Source organism: Ostrea edulis, chromosome 9, assembly GCF_947568905.1.
Source record: "Ostrea edulis chromosome 9, xbOstEdul1.1, whole genome shotgun sequence".
NCBI lineage: Eukaryota > Metazoa > Mollusca > Bivalvia > Ostreida > Ostreidae > Ostrea > Ostrea edulis.
The window spans coordinates 52020600-52040695 of NC_079172.1; the positions used below are offsets into that span (position 1 = coordinate 52020600).

At 34.9% G+C, this 20096-nt stretch overlaps 1 protein-coding gene across 10 annotated transcripts in view; it reads right to left on the bottom strand.

The window, feature by feature from the left end:
* The window catches only part of LOC130050218 (uncharacterized), a 48996-nt gene extending 41390 nt beyond the window's left edge, over positions 1–7606 (bottom strand). For 9 of the 10 annotated variants that reach the window (XM_056149524.1, XM_056149525.1, XM_056149519.1 and 6 more), the window contains exons 1-2: positions 7401–7488; positions 3779–3906 (exon numbers count right to left, since the gene is read on the bottom strand). In XM_056149524.1, the coding sequence (XP_056005499.1) occupies positions 3779–3875 (97 nt within the window). In that variant the 5' untranslated portion in view covers positions 3876–3906; positions 7401–7488. Of the gene's footprint in view, positions 1–3778; positions 3907–7400 lie in introns of all 10 variants that reach the window. The other variant, XM_056149518.1, reaches the window with a different exon arrangement.
* Between the last annotated feature and the right edge of the window lie 12490 nt (positions 7607–20096).

A 20096-nucleotide genomic window follows, 5' to 3' on the forward strand; every position in this document is an offset into this window, starting at 1 on the left:
CACGAAGAGCCAGAGTCGGAAAGAGCGACGAGCCGAGCTCAGATAGATAGAGCCAGCTACATCAGAAATCCTGTACATACTTAATTCAAGACAAATAGTCAAGTTTTTTATGTACCAATCATTAAATGTATATATTGAAATAAAATATTAGTTCCTCAGAAAGTTAACTGAGGGTGCCCATCCGCTTCTTACTGTTTGTAGATGTATTTCGGGGGTTGCAGCCTACACTTATACAGATATTTACAGATCACGAGGACATTTTGTTTTCCCTTCTCCTTATACAGATATATACAGATCACGAGGACAATTTGCTTTCCTTCTCCTTATACAGATATTTACAGATCACGAGGACATTTTGTTTTCTCTTCTACTTATACAGATATATACAGATCACGAGGACATTTTGTTTTCTCTTCTCCTTATACAGATATATACAGATCACGAGGACATTTTGTTTTCTCTTCTCCTTATACAGATATATACAGATCACGAGGACATTTTGTTTTCTCTTCTCCTTATACAGATATATACAGATCACGAGGACATTTTGTTTTCTCTTCTCCTTATACAGATATATACAGATCACGAGGACACTTTGTTTTCTCTTCTACTTATACAGATATATACAGATCACGAGGACATTTTGTTTTCTCTTCTCCTTATACAGATATATACAGATCACGAGGACATTTTGTTTTCTCTTCTACTTATACAGATATATACAGATCACGAGGACATTTTGTTTTCTCTTCTACTTATACAGATATTTACAGATCACAAGGACACATTGTTTATCTACTCCTTATACAGATATATACAGATCACGAGGACATTTTGTTTTCTCTTCTACTTATACAGATATATACAGATCACGAGGACATTTTGTTTTCTCTTCTACTTATACAGATATTTACAGATCACAAGGACACAATGTTTATCTACTCCTTATACAGATATATACAGATCACGAGGACACTTTGTTTATCTACTCCTTATACAGATATATACAGATCACGAGGACACATTGTTTATCTTCTCCTTATACAGATATTTACAGATCACGAGGAAACATTGTTTATCTACTCCTTATACAGATATATACAGATCACGAGGACACATTGTTTATCTACTCCTTATACAGATATATACAGATCACGAGGACACTTTGTTTTCTCTTCTACTTATATATTTAGATAAGGGAAGAGCAGGAGACAAGAGAGGCGGCAACATGTCACGATTCTCTTACAACTTGCAATTATAAAAACTATTGTTGAAAATTATTGTCTTCAGCGATGTATATTTTGGCCCTTTTCAATCTTCTTCTAAAAAGTATAGAGTGTGTTTATCCAAGTTTCCAATTTTTTTTTTTTACCTTCAATGCATTCTTAACAAGCCACAAAAGCCCCAACGTTTGATCGAGATCCTAAATTTTAAAGGAGGAGAGGAGTACTTCAGTATATGGATACAATTCATCGGTTCAACCTTACTTTCCCACTACCTTACTACCTTCACTGTTGTAAGGAAAACATGGGGGAAGCACTCTCTGGTCACGAGATGGTAATCTTGATACACATGCTGAACTTGCATTTGAACCTGACTACTTAGCACTTCTAAATTGCTAATAACGGATCTATTGATGAAGATTATTGTATTGCTGAACCATCGTCAGCGTCAAATTCTGTCCCTGAGTATTCTAAAGCACATGTTCATCTGTAGTGCTTCATGAAAGGTATGCCGATGTTTATGAAAGGTATGCCGATGTTCATGAAAGGTATGCCGATGTGAAAGCGTTGCTGTTAATACCGTCAGGTATTTAAAAAAAAAAGACTTATCTCAGTGAAACTATTTCAGAAAAATGTTGGGAATTTTATTATATGAATGCATTATTATGCACAAAAGAAACAAACTTAATTCATTTTCAATACGTATACTTATGTGTTATATAGCTAAAAACTCTTTCCTCCACAAACTTAAACTTGTAGATAATGACTTGTGTTCATTTTGCAAAAGCGAAAGAGAAACAGTCACTCATATTTTTTATGACTGTGTGTGTATCTGCCTTCTGGAAAGATTTTGTCAAATGGTACAATGCATTTGAAAAAGATTATAAAATCACAAAAATAATTGTGTTACTAGGCAATATTGATGGAAGTTGTTTGGAAAATGTTCTTCTTTTGTTAACAAAAAAGCACATTTATTACTCCAGATCACAGGGCTCAAAACCCAAATTGTCGGATGCAATTAATTTGTTTAAATACTATAGAAATTTAGAAAAATATTGTCAAAATATATTTCACAATCCAAATGTTTGGTAAATGGATACTGTATGATAATATAATTGACAAATAGTTCGTTGAAAATCATAATGAATTTATATGAAAAATAAAATAATTACTTTTATCTTTGAATGTGTATGTATATAAATGTATGTATATATGTGTATATATTTATGTGTGTATATGTATATATACAGTTGTATATATCATATGAATAATTCATTGTTATTGTTGTGGATGTAGAAGGTGCAGAGAGTAATTGCAAGTGTGAATGAGTGATTGTACATTACATGTGTATGTTTGTATATATAAATATGTTTAAGATACAAAAATAAAACATTTAAAAAAAGGAAATCTAAAGGTCTACAAATTATGTTATTGCATACAGATTTATTAACACCAAGAATCCCCCCCCCAATGCAAATGTAACTAGCGCGCTAGACCGCTCGACCATCAACCGGTAGGCAAGTCAAAAAACTTGTTTCCGATGACGATGGAATTCTCGCCACGCTGTCACACGCTACACGGTCATTGACAGTGGAAAGGGGATACAGTTATTAAACGTACAATTAAGAGGATCATACATTATACACATTACATTTGAAATATTTTTATAACTGTATCCCATTTCCATTCTCAATGACCGTGTATCGTATGACAGCGTGGCGAGAATTCCATCATCATCGAAAGCAAGTTTTTTGACTTGCCTAGATGGGCGAGCGGTCTAACGCGCTAGTAACATGCTGCTAGGAGATTTGGTTATCATAATGGCTATAACAGCCTAATTTAGTATAAATTGGTTACCCATAAATTTTGCTGTACCCAGATTTGGGTATTAGAATTATAGACATCAGTACCCACACAAAAACTTTCACTCAATAAGTACTGTAGGGGGAATCAGGGTTCTGTAGCCTCCAATAGAGTTTAAATAAAAGAAAATCCATTATAAATATATGTATCCAAAGCATTTAGAATGATTTAATGGTGTACGATATTTTTCTTGTAATTTTGAGGAATGCATGGAATTTCTTTCTTTTTGTCCTATGACCTAGTATCAGAGATGTACGTGTCACCTGTTGAAGCTACCCGCACAAATATATCGAAAACACTGTTGTGAAGGGAAGCGTAGCAAAACTCGTTCCCTTATATACCATGCAAACCGGATCGTAAACCCTTGGTTAGCGAAGATGTGATACATATAACAATAGAACATTTATCTAATATGGCGGATAAGCCGAAAAATATTGCGGACACAAAGAATATAGTATATCTATGAATTCGTGTCAGCTTTAATAATAATAATAAGAAGAAAAAGAAACGGACCAAAAACAATATGTCCTCGACACTATAATAATAAATTTGAAAGTATATTTTCACCTTTTTCATACATGTACATTCTTCTCAAGTTGACTTTAAAAATATCGACAGATGCCTTCACATAGACAGTAACAATTATTGAGTTCGATTGAATTGTTTGTATTGGCTTGGTCAAAAGTTCCTACCTTGACCTTTGACAACTTCGGATTCCAAAAGGATAGGTACAAAAAATCCTATAATCCAACAAAGGTCCATCCCGAGACGACTACAAGGTGCCCTCATACTGAAGATACAGCCTCCCTCATCATCAGATCTTCACATGAAGAAACGAATCAAGTCTGGTAAAGACTAAAATTTATCTAATTACAAAGGATTTATATAGAAAGACTTTGTTTCTCAAAAATACTTCCTCTTTTTCAAAAAATCTTATTTTCTAGTTTAAAGAGATGGGCGTTCTCATGCGCGACTGTAAATTTCAATTCACGTGTTTCTTGACAGTGATGAATGAATCCTTTGTGTTTCGGGTAGAATGCATACGCATACAGTGGGACAACGAGTGTTAGTTTCAAATAACTATGAAAACCACAGAAAAGTGCAATATATAATATATCATTCACACATTATATATATATATATATATATATATATATATATATAAAACTTATACGGTACCAATTTTGTATATATATATAATATATATACAATTTTATGTATATATATATAAAGCACAGAAAATTTTGTATACTCACTTCCGGGTTTGAACCCACTCGGTCATTAAGAATGAAAATGGGACACAATCTCACGCTACACGGTCATTTAGAATGGAAATGGGACACAGTTATCTAAATACATTTAAGAGGATCATACAATGATAATGTCTTTATTATCGTATAATGATTTACAGTGTAGAGAAATAAACAAAATCAACATAATATAGATGTACATGTAAGTCAAGGGTAAAGGTACATTTTGAAAAAGAAAAAATTTAGAATACCATGTTGTCAGTGGGTGGAATGATTAACCTGCAGAACATATTCTCTCAGAAACAATTTTGATGAATTTATTAGCTTGCCATGAAGAATGCTCTTGGTTGTTTTATAAAATCATCATTACAATTAGACTGATATTGAAATTCATCTCCTATCTATATCATATTGAAATTCATCTCCTATCTATTTCATATTGCATAGCTGACATAGTCTATTTTCCCTGGGTTGACCACACCATCTACCTGTTTCTATAGGTAGTTTGGTATTACATGTTCTAAATTTACAAAATGTTTTCAATAGTTTTGTTGATAGAATTAGTAATTTTTTAAAAAAAACTCTAGTTATGTTTACAAAATACATCATTTTTATATACGCTGTACATCCTCAAGACATTGCATTATTCAGTAAGATCCTTCTGACTACTTTTTGAAATGATATTTTAAAAATATAGGTCCTACCTCATATAAATATGAATGAAGATATTTTGAATGCGTAGCAAAAACATGATTGAAAACCACTCACTGTAGACCATCACTGTTGAATACACGTAAACTTCCTTGGGAGTACTAATTATCAAACCCAGCCAGTATAAGATTGCACTAGTTAATCAAGATAAAGTCGGATGATTCTGATTAAAGGATAAATAATACAGAAGGGTTATGATAAGTTAAACAGAAACTGCAAATAGTGAAACATGTACGAAGTATGTTGTTAAACTTTTTTCTCGCCACTCGATTTGGAGAGGAGAAAATCTGTGGTTGGAGTGGGAATTGAACCCGGAACCCCTGCATTATAAGTTACGTAATCTAACCACTGAAATACCCAGGCCGATAACCACGGTTCGTATAGCCCTAATTACTACACCCCCCTTATCGCAATTCACCTTTGAATTAGAACGCTTTACCAAATATAGTATTGCATTGTGTGACGACACAATTGAATGAGACGATTGAACAGTTTGAATGACATGTTTGATGTAATACAATAAGAGTTTTCATTGGCCGATTACAGTCCGCCCACTTTCTCGAGCGGATTTAGGTGATCAGATAAGATGGACGGACTAAAAAATTACTAGCTGGAGAACTGTAGCTCTCTGAAAAGATATTGTGACAGAACAGGGAGCTACAGATTCAACTCTTATCTCTTATAAGTTATAAAAAAAAAACAACTTCGATTTACGGGTCTCAAAAAGCTGCGCACGGCTGAGACCTGATATCGGTGAAAAGCTTAAAGGAAGTGAACATGAAAATGTGACAAAGGGTTTAGATTTGTCATTTTGATGTATATAATGAATTCTGAAAATCACTAAGATGTAGCTTTCTTCAGTAGGGAGATATTTTATAAAGATTAACTTATCTTTTCAATCCTTGGGAGCTGCCATATTGAAAAAAATATTACCTCCCTGCTGGGTTATCTCTTAGCAGTCACTAGAGGGCAGCACTGATGCTGACATCAGTAGGACACATTGTTTGTTTTTTTGGCACATTGTAAGCATCAACGTTAAAATGTCATCAGCAGAGAGTGAATTAGATATGGGATATCAGGTTGAACCTGATGTTACAGAGGAAGAAATTGTTTCTCAGAATAATGCTTCTTCACCAGCAGTTGATTTTAATGAGAGAGGAATTTTCCTTGATTGATGTGCTTGTGGAAATTGTACAATGTAACTATGTACATTCAAGGGATGTCTTTGTTGTCATGAGTTTGAATATTCTGTGTCAGCTAGATTGCATAAATATACACCAAAAGTGCAGTTCTCTACACCCATATTTTAACACTGTGCGTCGAAGTCCTGTTATAATTGATACAGCTTACATTTATCCATGGATTTAATACGTATCCAGAGAGGGGTCTCAGAGGACCTGGATAACAACTTATTAAACAAGGAAAAACACGAAAACGAAAAATACCTTCTGTATTCACATGTATCAAAATCTTAACACAACATGGCATTTGTGTGTAAACATTTCCAACACATGTGATAGAATTCAGTAACAATTCTGTTGCAGACATGCTATCAAGATTTATGGCCTACAGACAGTTTATCAACTAGGTCAAACGCAGTCTGCCTCTTGGGGGGGTGGGGGGTGGGGGGATCAGAGTAGTTTTACCCTCATTTAATTGTTGTGACATAAATTAAGGGAGAATTTCCTAAAGAGCACTGCAATTATGTAGGATTTCTTTAAAAAACATCAGACTCTGATACATATTCTAAATATTAGTAAATAAGTATTTTTTAATGTCAATAAAGAATATAATTGTAAATTGAATCTCCAAAATTTATCTGTGGTCCATGTACATAAATTGTTATAAAGTATATTAGTTACATGCCTATGTTGCAATACTTTTATGACACAGTCACCTTAATATTTAAAATCTAATGAAATTAATTGATATGGAAACTTGAAACATACAGTGTACTGAGTAAGTTCAGAAGTTGGAGGAGCTGAAAATATTTTGTGGGAGTGTTTTCTTCTTTTTCTTAATGCATTGTATTATCTAGGCCATATATCAACAGAATTGTATGACAAATCTTTATCATATGATTAATCCTATCATTTATCATGTAAAAATCTTTTGGGTTGCCTTTCCCTTTAATGATAATGATAAGAAGAAGAAACGAACCAAAAACAATATGTCTCCGACACTATGTGTTCGGGGACATAATAATAAATCTGAAAGTATATTTTCACCTTTTTCATACATGTTCATCCTTCTCAAGTTGGCTTTAAAAATATCGACAGCTGCCTTCACATAGACAGTAATAATGATTGAGTTAGGTTGAATTGTTTGTATTAGCTTTGTCAAAAGTTCCTACCTTGACCTTTGACAACTTTGGATTCCAAAAGGATAGGTACAAAAAATCCTATAATCCAACAAAGGTCCATCCCGAGACGACTACAAGGTGCCCTCATACTAAAGATACAGCCTCCCTCATCGTCAGATCTTCATATGAAGAAACAAGTCTGGTATAGACTAATGTTTATATAATTACAAAGGATTTATATAAAGAGACTTTGTCCGTCAAAAATACTTCCTCCTTTGAAAACAATCTTATTTTTAGTTTAAAGAGATGAACGTTCTTATGCGCGACTGTAAATTTCAATTCACGTGTTTCTTGACAGTGATGAATGAATCCTTTGTGTTCCGAATAGAATGTAAATGCATGCATGGATTTTTCAAAACATGATGAGTTTTTGTATATTCTATAATTAAGGCCTTTAGAAAAATTATACATTTCACTTTGCCAAGATTGCTTGATGCATGAAACACATTGGGTATTTGCTGTTGCTGCCATATATAGGACAGTCCACAGTCGTTTAGATTTTTTTAAATATAATTGTACCAGGGATTGTTAAAAGTTTTAATAAAATAGTAGAGTTTTGTTGATAGGTTTGAGTCTTGTGATGTAATTAATTGAGATACTAGATAGTGATAAACAGACAAACGCAATCAAAGAATCTGGTTAAACCCATTACCCTCCTTGAACCTGTTAGTTCCTTCATCTCCTGTCATAGAAGCACAGATAGACAACACGTACTGTAGTTTCAGCATATTTTAAATAATGAACAAACAAACTTTTTACAATAGTGAATAAAATTGGCGGCAAATTTTGTAGAGGACTGGAGAGACATCTGGTATGCCAGAAAAAAACATATTGGGAAAACCAGTGTCCTAGCTTTTTGTGACAGGTCCTCGGTTTACCAACTGATGGACAGGATAGCAGAGACCCCGACCCTCACATCCTGTCCCCTACTTGCTACCTGGTTTGTTATATTTGATATGACCAACCTGTATCCCCCCTTTTAAAAGAGGTGGAGGGTGTTCAAGTACTGTAAGTTATACTGTGAACCTCAATTTGGATTAACCATCCATTGTGATATATTGTTGTAAATATTTCTAGTGTAAGTTCTGCCAATTAAGTTTTTATTGGCAAGTTTTATACACTGTTACCGCCCCCATGCTTTTTTAGCAGATGGAAGGAGACAACAGGTTAGTGGATGTCCCCACATACCACAAAAGTCTCCCCAGTCCCCGCCACAGACATACAATGTCCCCCACAAAATTAAGGCTAGGTGAAGAGTTAACAGAAGTGCAAGATGGCAGGGAAATTACACGCAAAAAATTATTGAATTAGGATACAAATTTTGTTGATATATCCCGAGCTTTAGTTGATCCATTGTCCTTAGGCCAGCAGAAGAGAAGAGCATTCAAAAGAGTGGAGAAGGGAACCGATTACCCTTACTTAGAGTAAAAAATCCCAATGCCCCATGAATATTATTCAGAAAAACCAGGTTGTCTACTTCTGACAGGTGAGTCCCATCATTTCTGAAAACTTGTAAGTGTCAGCATGGGCATTGGATGTAGCATTGGCATTTACGTAGAGCAACCAATACTCCTGACTGATTTGGCCCCAAGAGGCATACAGTTTAGTTGACATGCGCAGACGGTACTGTTCGTCATATTTGATGAACGCGAGACAGCCTATCTAAAGTCCCTCATATACTTGAGCATTTCTTGTGCCCGAGTTCGATATTTTGCAAGTATAATGCTGGTATAGATGATGAATGCAGAAGTCATTTTAAATGGTAAGGAGGGTATTGGTTTTTAACTTGACTAGACAAAATTTCCCTTCCCGAAGACGTATTTCCCCTTGCCTCCTAACATATCGTAAATTTCCTTGGCCGATTTCAGAAGTAGTGCCAAATCGATAAACTGGCCCTGATATTTTTTCTTTGTTCTATAGAAAGTTTTTTTGTTAGATAAAACTGAAGTGTAAAGTTGTCAGTCAGAAATCTATAGATATAGCATATAAAAGATTCACTTATAATGCCCCTTATTTCTTATTTAAAAAAATATCTCTTAACTTAGTGCTACATTCTTTCAAAAAGGTTGTTTCATTCAAAACTTTCTGTGTTTCCCATACATAGGAGAATCCATTTCTTTCTAATAAATTCTTAACATTTGCAGCCCAGTTTGTACACGTGTTACACGTTAATAACATATTCTTATATATTTCTTTCAAAATACTATTCTCAGTCCTCAACAACGTGAGTCAGTACTAAATAGTAGCCATATGTCTCCTATATTTCATTGGTAACACACCTAATTCATTAAATACTGCTGCATTTATTGCTTTTTTTAGTCACACCCAATAAATGTTTACAAAATTGTGTAAATACCTTATCTATATTTGGGACTTTATGAAATCCCCAAGTTTCACAACCATAATTTAATATACACCTGTAGGCATAATATATGTGTCAAACATATAAAATTCAGTTTCAACATTAAGACACATCTTAAACCAAAAATTGCCTCTCTCCTCTGGTCTGCAATAATTTCTTGGGTGACACTAAATTTCCATTGTAATTACAACAACTCCTAAATAGTTAAAATTATCTACTATTTCTATTTGCTAATTGTCATATGACCAACATTCATTGTTTTTCACCCTTCCTCCATTTCTAAAGATAACAATTTTTGTTTTGGTAGTATTTACAGATAGATTCTATGACTTTGAGTAAACCTCTAACTTATTCAATATATTCTGTAGTTCAGAAGCAGATTCTGTAAATAATACTGTATCGTCTGCGTACATTAATAAATACAAGTTCAAAGGACCTAAATCTAAACCATCGCAATTGTTTTCTAAAAGAAAAGATTCAAAGTCGTTTACATGTAAAGAGTACATTAATGGTGAGAGGGACTCACCTTGAATGAGACTCGAGTCCACATTAAAAAGTTCAGTAATATGTTCCTTATTCCTGACATAAGCTTTAAAGTCTGTACACAAACTTCTAATAACCCTCAGAAGTTTACCTCCTATACCTTGTTTGGCTTTTTTCTTCCATAAAGATTAGCGATTCACACAGTCAAAAGCCTTTGTCAATTTTTTCATCCTTCTTAAAATTTCTGAAATCATACCATGTAAAGCAAAAACGGTATCTCTGGTACCGCTCTTTGGTTTAAATCCAAAATGTGCATCTATTATGACATTATATTCCAAACTAAACTTCGTTAATCTGTTATTGATCAATGAAGTAAGCAATTTGACAACGTGACTAATTAATGAAATCCCTCTATAATTATTTACATCATTACTATCCCCTTTCTTAAATATTGGTAAGATAATTTATTTTCTCCAGTCAATAGGAAATTCACCAGATTGTATAATCTTGTTAAATAATACTGTTAATATTGGTACCATTTCTGATGCAAACGTTTTGAAAAATTCATTTAGCATATTATTTTGACCGGGACGTTTGTTTGCTTTAAGCTTTCTTACACCATTCAGTACTTCTTCCTCTGTAAAGTCAAGATCTAGTTCTGGGTATAAATCACTTTTATTTAAGCCATCAGTTTCTTCTTCATGTAATGAATTTTCGGAATTCACGCTGCTGACCAGCAGATTTTTGAACTGATTGTAGAATTCGTCTGTAGATATATTTGAATGTACATGTGTTTTCTCTTTTCTGAATCTTCGATTAAACATTTTTGGATTATATTTTCTCATGTATGATAATGAATTTCCTTCCCAATTCATGAAAATCCGTCTTTTCTTGGTTGTTTCTTTTTTGTAGGTTGCCTTACATTCGATTAGAATTCCCCTATTTACATTACATTCTCATCAAACCACTGTTTATCCTCCTCCTTTGTTCTGTAGTGAGCATTTAATGGATTTTCGACTTTCAGTGACCTCATTTAAAATCACCATGAATTCGTGAACATCTAAAATTATGGATTCGCTCGACTCCGCATCTATATTTGAAACGATTTCCTTAAGTTTGTTTTGATTATCTAATAGGGAATTCCTAATAACGTCAGAATTATCTCCCTTCCAACGATAGATGTGTTGGGCCTGTTTTTCTACCTTCTCTACCACGCGTTTGTCTTCCTCGCCCAATCGTTGTAATTCTAACATCAAGGGGGCGTGGTCTGAAAATTCATTGAAATTATCTACCCTAAAATTATTGATGAGTGACCATATTGAATTACTCACGATGCAATAGTCATTTACGCTCATTCCTCTGTTACTGAAAAATGTAAATCTACCATTTTTATCACCAGTGTCTGCCATTTAAAATTAACATTTGTGTCGTTCTACAGAACTCGAATAACTTCCTCCCAAAGCTGTTCATAGATGTATCCATTGAGCATCTATGTGTTGCAGACTGAACATCGTCACTGACATACTCTACTACTGTGTCTTATGTCTGGTGTAATGCATCGTTTAACCTATCATTTTCAATTTGCTCACTTCTAAGGCCAATACGGGAATTCAAATCACCTAGAATTATGACGTTTCCACATTTTTTGTATATTACCATATCATTTTCAATCATCTCGAAAAGGTCTACATCATAACATTCATAGTACCTAGTATTATCGGGAGGGAAATAACACAGACAAAGAAAAACATCTGCACAATAACCCGTTGCTAGTTTATCCAGTTTGACACACATGTAAGTGTCTGCGAATATTTTCTTTACATGAATGAAAGGTGAAGATAACGAACGGTGATCAATCTCATACCTCCTATAAAGGTGAAGATAACGAACAGTGATCAATCTTATAACTCCTATAAAGGTGAAGATAACGAACAGTGATCAATCTCATAACTCCTATAAAGGTGAAGATAACGAACAGTGATCAATCTCATAACTCCTACAAGCAATACAAAATAGATAGTTGGACAAACACGGACCCCTGGACACATCAGAGGTGGGATCAGGTGCCTAGGAGGAGTAAGCATCCCCTGTCGACCGGTCACACACGCCGTGAGCCCTATATCCTGATCAGGTAAACGGAGTTATCCGTAGTCAAAATCATTGTGCCAAGAACGACCTAACAATCGGTATGAAACACGTCAGACAGCATTTGACCCAATGATAGGTTGTATTGACGAACTAGATCGTTATAACGACCATAGAATTTGCGATATGCTGACTTCAATGGAGACTGTTAAAACCCCTGTACCATCAACTTGTTTGTCAGTAGCTTGCCTTGTGAGATACTAATATATGTACATATATTTGTATCTCATAAGTGGTCATCTCTAAAGCTTACAGAAAGTTGAAACTGACTATCCAGAACGACTTATGAGGGTGATCGGTGGGAAAATAACATATTTTGGATATATTATTGATTCTGTATAATAATAAAAAAATAATTGCTTTCTATAGAGGGGGTTATGTACATAAGATCTGTACAAGCTTTCCACACTTCAGGTGCCTGTGGTTCAAATTCGATGAGCTTCACACGACCCTTGTTCAGTTTTAAGTTTTTCTGCCATAAATCTCCTTAAAGAACTCTCTTTGTTCGTTTGTTTCATTATCTATTTCTGGAATTTTCGGAAATATATATGAGGTTGTCTCTCAATGAGCGCGCTTTTATCTCAATTAAATCCTGTTTGGAATTTACCTGTTCCGTTTCAAGTTTTTTTTTTCAGTCTGTGCGTCAGAGATTCACTTTGTTGTGCAATGTCTCTGATATTTCTTTGGATGTTTTCTATGTTCGTATTTAGATGCTCATGTAAAACATTAAATTTCCTCTCTAATATTGCCTAGATCGGTTTATTCAATGTATCTAATCTCTTGTGTACATGGTTTATTTGACTTTGCATAACATGCAATTGTGAGAACAGTTCATTTACCCACCCTGGAGCTTGTCCTGCAGTCATGCTGGGAATCCGTGTATGTGGTGGCGATGTAAACTCCATCTGCACTTGTTGACGTACCTGATCACTATTTGGATCCGCCATCTGCACTTGTTGACGTACCTGATCACTATTTGGATCCGCCATCTGCACTTGTTGACGTACCTGATCACTATTTGGATCCGCCATCTGCACTTGTTGACGTACCTGATCACTATTTGGATCCGCCATCTGCACTTGTTGACGCACCTGATCACTATTTGGATTCGCCATATTTACATGCCCATATAACAATAGTCGAATGGCTCACTGACACCGAACCATGGAAACCGATTCCATCATTACTGAAAGTTCTGGAAGCAAAGTCCCTTACTGAACGATTTTCTGCTTGATTCTTATCCACCTTATGAATGATAATCCATAAAACAATATGTTTGCAAATTCCACAACTCCAAATTTGACTTTTAAAAGTGTTAAAAACCGCGAACTTGTCAGCAGCTAAAAACTGACCACCTCTCCCATGTCACATGACCACCCCATGCATTGCGACTTGTGATGAACGATAGGTTGACACATGTCTCGGATTATCAGTGGCGTTTCACAGTCGTATATCTTGAATAAAGTGAAAATACGTGTGAAAATGTATTTTTGAGTTTCATTGGTTTTTAGATTGAAGTCCGACGCCATTCCATTTGTGTTTGCCTTCGCATTCAAGAATGAATCATATTTAGTAGTGCAAGAGAGGAACGATACAGTAAAAGTGTGACAGTGGTGATGTGAAGTGTGACAGGGAAGTAGTGATGTGAAGTGTGACAGAGACAGTAGTGATGTGAAGTGTGACAGAGACAGTAGTGATGTGAAGTGTGACAGAGACAGTAGTGATGTGAAGTGTCATAGAGATAGTAGTGATGTGAAGTGTGACAGAGACAGTAGTGATGTGAAGTGTCATAGAGACAGTAGTGATGTGAAGTGTGACAGAGACAGTAGTGATGTGAAGTGTGACAGAGACAGTAGTGATGTGAAGTGTCATAGAGATAGTAGTGATGTGAAGTGTGACGAGGACAGTGGTGAAAATTTCGGTGGTGATTGTGTGGTGAATGGAGTGGTGGTAGACAGCTGGTAGAGTCGGTACAAGTAATCAGTGTTGATAATGAAGGTGATGAAAATGAGCTGTGTGACCTGTCTGTCCAGTGTGATATTGGCATAACCAACAGGTGAGAAAATTTGTAAAGTAATCATTATTAGTTAAAGAAAGAAAAATACAATGATTTAAATATCGTGTTAACCATAGGATATTTACTACTAACACATTCTTTAAAAAGTATTCACAAGTCAGATATAGATCTATGTACATTCTGTAGCCAACAAAGAGAAAGTATTGAACATCTATTGTATGAATGTGAACTACATTGTAGTACAAATATTTATAAATAAGGAATGTAGATGAATGGATCAGTAACATGTTTTCTTTTGAAGAAAAAAAATATATTCTTGGATGCACTGAGAATGAAATAAGTAACGTTATTAATTACCACCTTAAATATTATATATATTGTAATAGATGTCAGAACAAAACACTTGTGTTAAATAGCTTTAAGCTGATCGTGTAAAATGTATACAATATAGAATTGAAATTAGTTATAAGAAACAACTATGTTGATTTTTTTTTAAACGTAATTTATTCGAGCAACTTAGAATACAATAATAAAATTTTATGAATTGATAATGCTATATGTATTGAAGCGAAAGGCTGTATTTCTTATGTTATCTTTAATGCGATAGTTATCGCCCTTGTCATTTTTAATTACTTATTAGACATACTCAAACAAATATTTCAGGATGATTAGTTTTGAATAAACTATACAATTATAATCATTGTGTGTTTCTACAGTAGATTCTATAAAGATTAACCAGTTTGGGTATAATTAGTGGGAGGTGTCTCTTAATTTGTAAGTAATTATACACTACGGATCATATATGGTACTGAGGATATATAACATTATTCTTTTCAAAACTCCAGAGATAAACCTCGTCAATCTTTAAAAGGGTCATGTAAATGTGCGGACTTCCCCCATCCATGGTTTTGACTGCGAGATTGTGTGGACAACCCTACCCTGGTTTTGACTGCGAGATTGTGTGGACAACCCTACCCTGGATTTGACTGCGAGATTGTGTGGACAACCCTACCCTGGATTTGACTGCGAGATTGTGTGGACAACCCTACCCTGGATTTGACTGCGAGATTGTGTGGACAACCCTACCCTGGATGTGGCGTTTAATAACTACAGATGTGACGACATCCGCGTTTGTTGCTGCGCAAGATCAGGTGTGACGACATCCCTGTTTGTCTTGTGGTAGAGCGCTGGTGTGTGGACATCCCTGTCAGTGTCTCTGAGTAGAACCGGTATTAATAGTGACAGGTGTGCGGTCATCCCTGCCTGTCATTGCGCAAGGGCAGGTGTGCAGACACCCTGCTTGTCCTTGTGGAAGTGCGCTGGTGTGTGGCATTCCCTACCAGTGCACCTGTTCGCTACCGTCAATAGATCCTATATCTATATAGGCGCAGTACAACTGATTAAGTCTGCGCATTGTACATATTCGCAGTATCTCATGGCTATCCGTTTCTAGCACGGGTACGATCCCGCGGGGGTTCACAGGCAGTGACCTCCCTTGCACGTTACAGTATGAATATTGTCAAGTACACAATTTAGTAAATTACATGCAGAGACTGTCATTGTATGACTGTCCTATACCTTTATACCTTGGCCTACGTTTTGTATAAGGATTATGTAGCCAGAGTATTGTAACATTTTTTTCATACTGTTCTGTCCTCTTTTCCGCTTTCTTTATTTGTGAGTGCTTGTTGTATACACATTGTTTTACATATTATTACCCCATACCCACTGGTTAGGTTGGAATGTAAAATCCTAACCAAATGAATGCCAATAAACAACATTTACTCACAAAAAAATTACATTCTTACATAGTTTTTTCTCTAAAGAGCAATAATAGATGTATGATACAAAAGACGAAATTCTTGAAAACCATGCTTCAGTTTTAGACACATTTTTAAAATATTCCAGTCAATGGGTTAGATGAATTATATGAGTTACCGTACCTATACTGGATTCCTAAACTTCATAAAAACCCTTATAAACAAAGATACATTGCTGGATCCAGTAAATGTTCCACCAAACCCCTAAACCCCTATCTTTGCTCCTCACGAAAATATCAACAGCTGTGAAGGAGAAACTTCAAACGTACTACATGCGACTACATATGCCAGAAGTGGTGTAAATAAAATGTGGATTCTAAAAAATTCTAAAGAACTTTTAGTAAACTTGAAGTCGCAAAACTTCTCTCAAATCAACATCAAAACGTATGACTTTTCAACACTTTACACGATCACGATAAATTAAAGACTAGACGTTTTGACATCATAGACAGTTGCTTCTTCAACAAAACTGGAAAACGCAAATATTCCTATCTAGTGATCAGTCATCCAAAAAATTACTTTGTTAAACGTCACTCTAATTCCACGCACAAGTACTCTGAAGTTGAAATAAAAATATGCTGGAGTTCCTTATTCACAATATCTTCGTGGTCTTTGATGACCAGGTCTTCCAACAGTCTGTTGGAATTCCCATGGGCACGAATTGTGCTCCTTTGTTAGCTGACCTGATTTTATATTCCTATGAAGCAGAATTTATATAAAAAAAAATCTCTTGCCATCAATTCGACATTTAGATATATCGAAGACGTATTATCCATTAACAATAATAATTTTCATTCATATGTCGATTCAATATATCCCAGTGAACTCGAAATAAAAGACACCACAGAATCGTCCACTTTTGCTTCATACTTAAGATATTTTATTGAAAGTAGGTATTAACGGCAAACTAACAACTCAACTATATGACAAACGGGATGATTTCAACTTCTCCGTTGTCAACTTCCCATATTTATTTAACAAACTTCCATTAAGAAATAAATTGAACAAGGTAAAAAAAAAACAACAACAACAACAACAAAACAAACAAACAACAACACATACACATCAAGTATAGAGACATAAAACACGCCTGTGAATGTTTATTCCTGTCTGATCTTGCAGCGATAAACTGGGACTCCATTAAAAGTATTGAAAGTGTTAATGATACGTGGGCTTTATTTAAGCATCACTACTTCCAAGTCATCGACAAACACTTTCCTATGAGAGAAAGGCGCATTTAAGCAGACTCAGAAAAGTGGATAAACGACAGTATTTTATCGGAAATGCGACAACGTGACTATTTACATCGGAAAACCCTTAAATCCAAAACAGATGCAAATTGGAAAGCGCACAAAGCGGCACGTAACAGGGTCGGAGTACAAATCAACAGTGCGAAACGCGACTTTGTGAATGAGGCTATCGATCAAGCACACGCCAAACCTAAAACTATGTCGGAACGTATAAAGGAATTTCTACCCTCGAAACGAACTCAGTCCTCAACACCACACTTAGAAGTCGACGGAGAGACGACCACGTGCCCTCACAAAATTGCAAATAAAGAAGCAGGTATAGTTTCTACATTCATCTGGCCCAGAAAATTGATGATTTCAATAGGAGTCCCAAAATCTGCCATTCCAATAAAGAATATATAAGAAAGCCCAACTACTTTTAATTTAATCCAAAATCACTTCGTGTTGTAATGACAAGAGCGTGAAGTTGGCATAAAATTGCCAAAAATGCCAAAATCAATGAAATAATTCATAAATTCAGGGGGTTTCCTTTCAGAAAACATGCAGCCCATGCGTCGAGAGCAAATTCATATTCAAATACATTTTTCATCGTCAATTAATAAACAATATATATTAATTTCATTTTGCTCGACAGATGGGCACACCTTTTCCTGGGCAATAATCTGGATGAAATTTAAGTTATTAAGCTCTTTTTGAAAAAAGGCGGGGGAAAGTCTTATTCATGATGTAATAATGGTATCAAATAAGCAATAACTTTGATTTAAGTTGAGGTAGTATACTTGGCATATATTTAACTTACTTAAAACACAGATCAAGCTTAATTCAAGACACATTTAAAACAGAGAGAATTTTTGGGGGCCTTTTTATATACATAATCGTACCTTGTTCTTTAATGACCTTTTCTCTGATATCAGGGGGAGGGGGCCTCCGTGGTCGAGTGTTTAGAGAATCGCGCTCAAAATCACACAGCCTCTCACCTCTGTCGGCGCGAGTTCGCATCCCGCTCGCGCCGGTTAGTGAGAAAGTTTCCCAGTTTACTTTCGGAAGGTCGGTGGTCTCTTCCCAGGTATCTTGTATCAGGGTTCTCTCTTCTACCAATAAAAACTAGGTGCCACCAGATAACTGAAAAATTCATCTAATATCGAGCACAAATATACAGCTAAATCTGACAACATTTTACCCAGTGTTTACCAACAGATGCCGAAAGGTTCATTTTCAATACCTCTCATCAGCTAACATTTTATTATTTCTGAGGTTTTGTGTATGTCTAACTCAAAATCTACTGGTTTAGACAATGTCTCTGTTAAAGTTCTAAACTTAGCATTCATGTAATAGGAGATATGTTAACACGTATATAATGAATTATTCAGTTAAGTCGAATGTGTTTATTGATAAATGCAAAAATGCACGGGTATAAAACTGGTGAAAATGTGTTGGTCAATAACTACCGTCCAGTGTCTGTTCTGCCTATTCTCACCAAAATTAGTGAAAGGCATGTTCACAATTATTTTTACAATACCTAATACGTCACAATCTTATCAATGAAAAACAGTCTGGTTTCAGACCAAAGCATTCACGCGAAACAGCTCGTCATAGTATAATTGAAAAAATGGTTACGAAACACTGACAATATTTTACTTACAGGTGTTTTATTTGTAGATCTAAGTAAAGCTTTTGAAATGGTAAATCATGACGTATTACTTCACAAACTACTGTCTTGGAATATGTGAAAATTCATACAATTGGTATAAATCTTATTTGACAAATACAGTACAATGGAATTCAGTCCGACAAATTAGATATTACAATAGAAGTACCTCAAGGATCAATACTTGGTCCTTAGTTTTTTTTAATTCTATATGTAAATGACTATCCAGATTGCTTACAATACTCTGCAACCCATATGTATGCGGACGATACAACTCAATGTCTCGGATAAAAGTATAGATGTTATAGAAAACAAATTACATATGGATCTTAAACATACTTTGGAATGGATGGATAAAAACAAACTTACAATAAATTTCAAGAAAATGCAGCACATGATAATTGGTACACACAAAACAATAAGAAATTGTATAAAACTATCGATAAAAGTGGACAATATCGCCATTGAAAATGTATCATGTGAAAAACTACTTGGTGTTTATATTGACAGATGTCTCACGTGGTCTGAACAAGTTGAAATTTTATTATAGAAAACTTGCAAGAAAATAGGTGTGTTATCTAGATATATTCATTCTTGTCAACTGAATTATTACTGATTTTTTAAAATACAATATTATTGTTTTCCTCATATTAACTACTGTTGTACTATTTGGGGCAATATGAAAAGCAAGGACGGTCTTTACAAATTATGCAAACTTCAAAAGCGAGCTGCTAGAGTGATTATAAATAGAAATTTTTATACACCTACAACAGAAATGATACAGCAACTTAAATGAATGCCCCTGTCAGACTATTTTGTATATAGAACTATCATCATGGCTTCAAAGTTTTACATGATCTAACTCCCGACTATTTAGATGTTTTTCAGTATGTTCATGAAATTAGCAGTAGATCTACCAGATTAAGTCAAAGTAATTCATTATATATCCAGAGAGCAAAGAC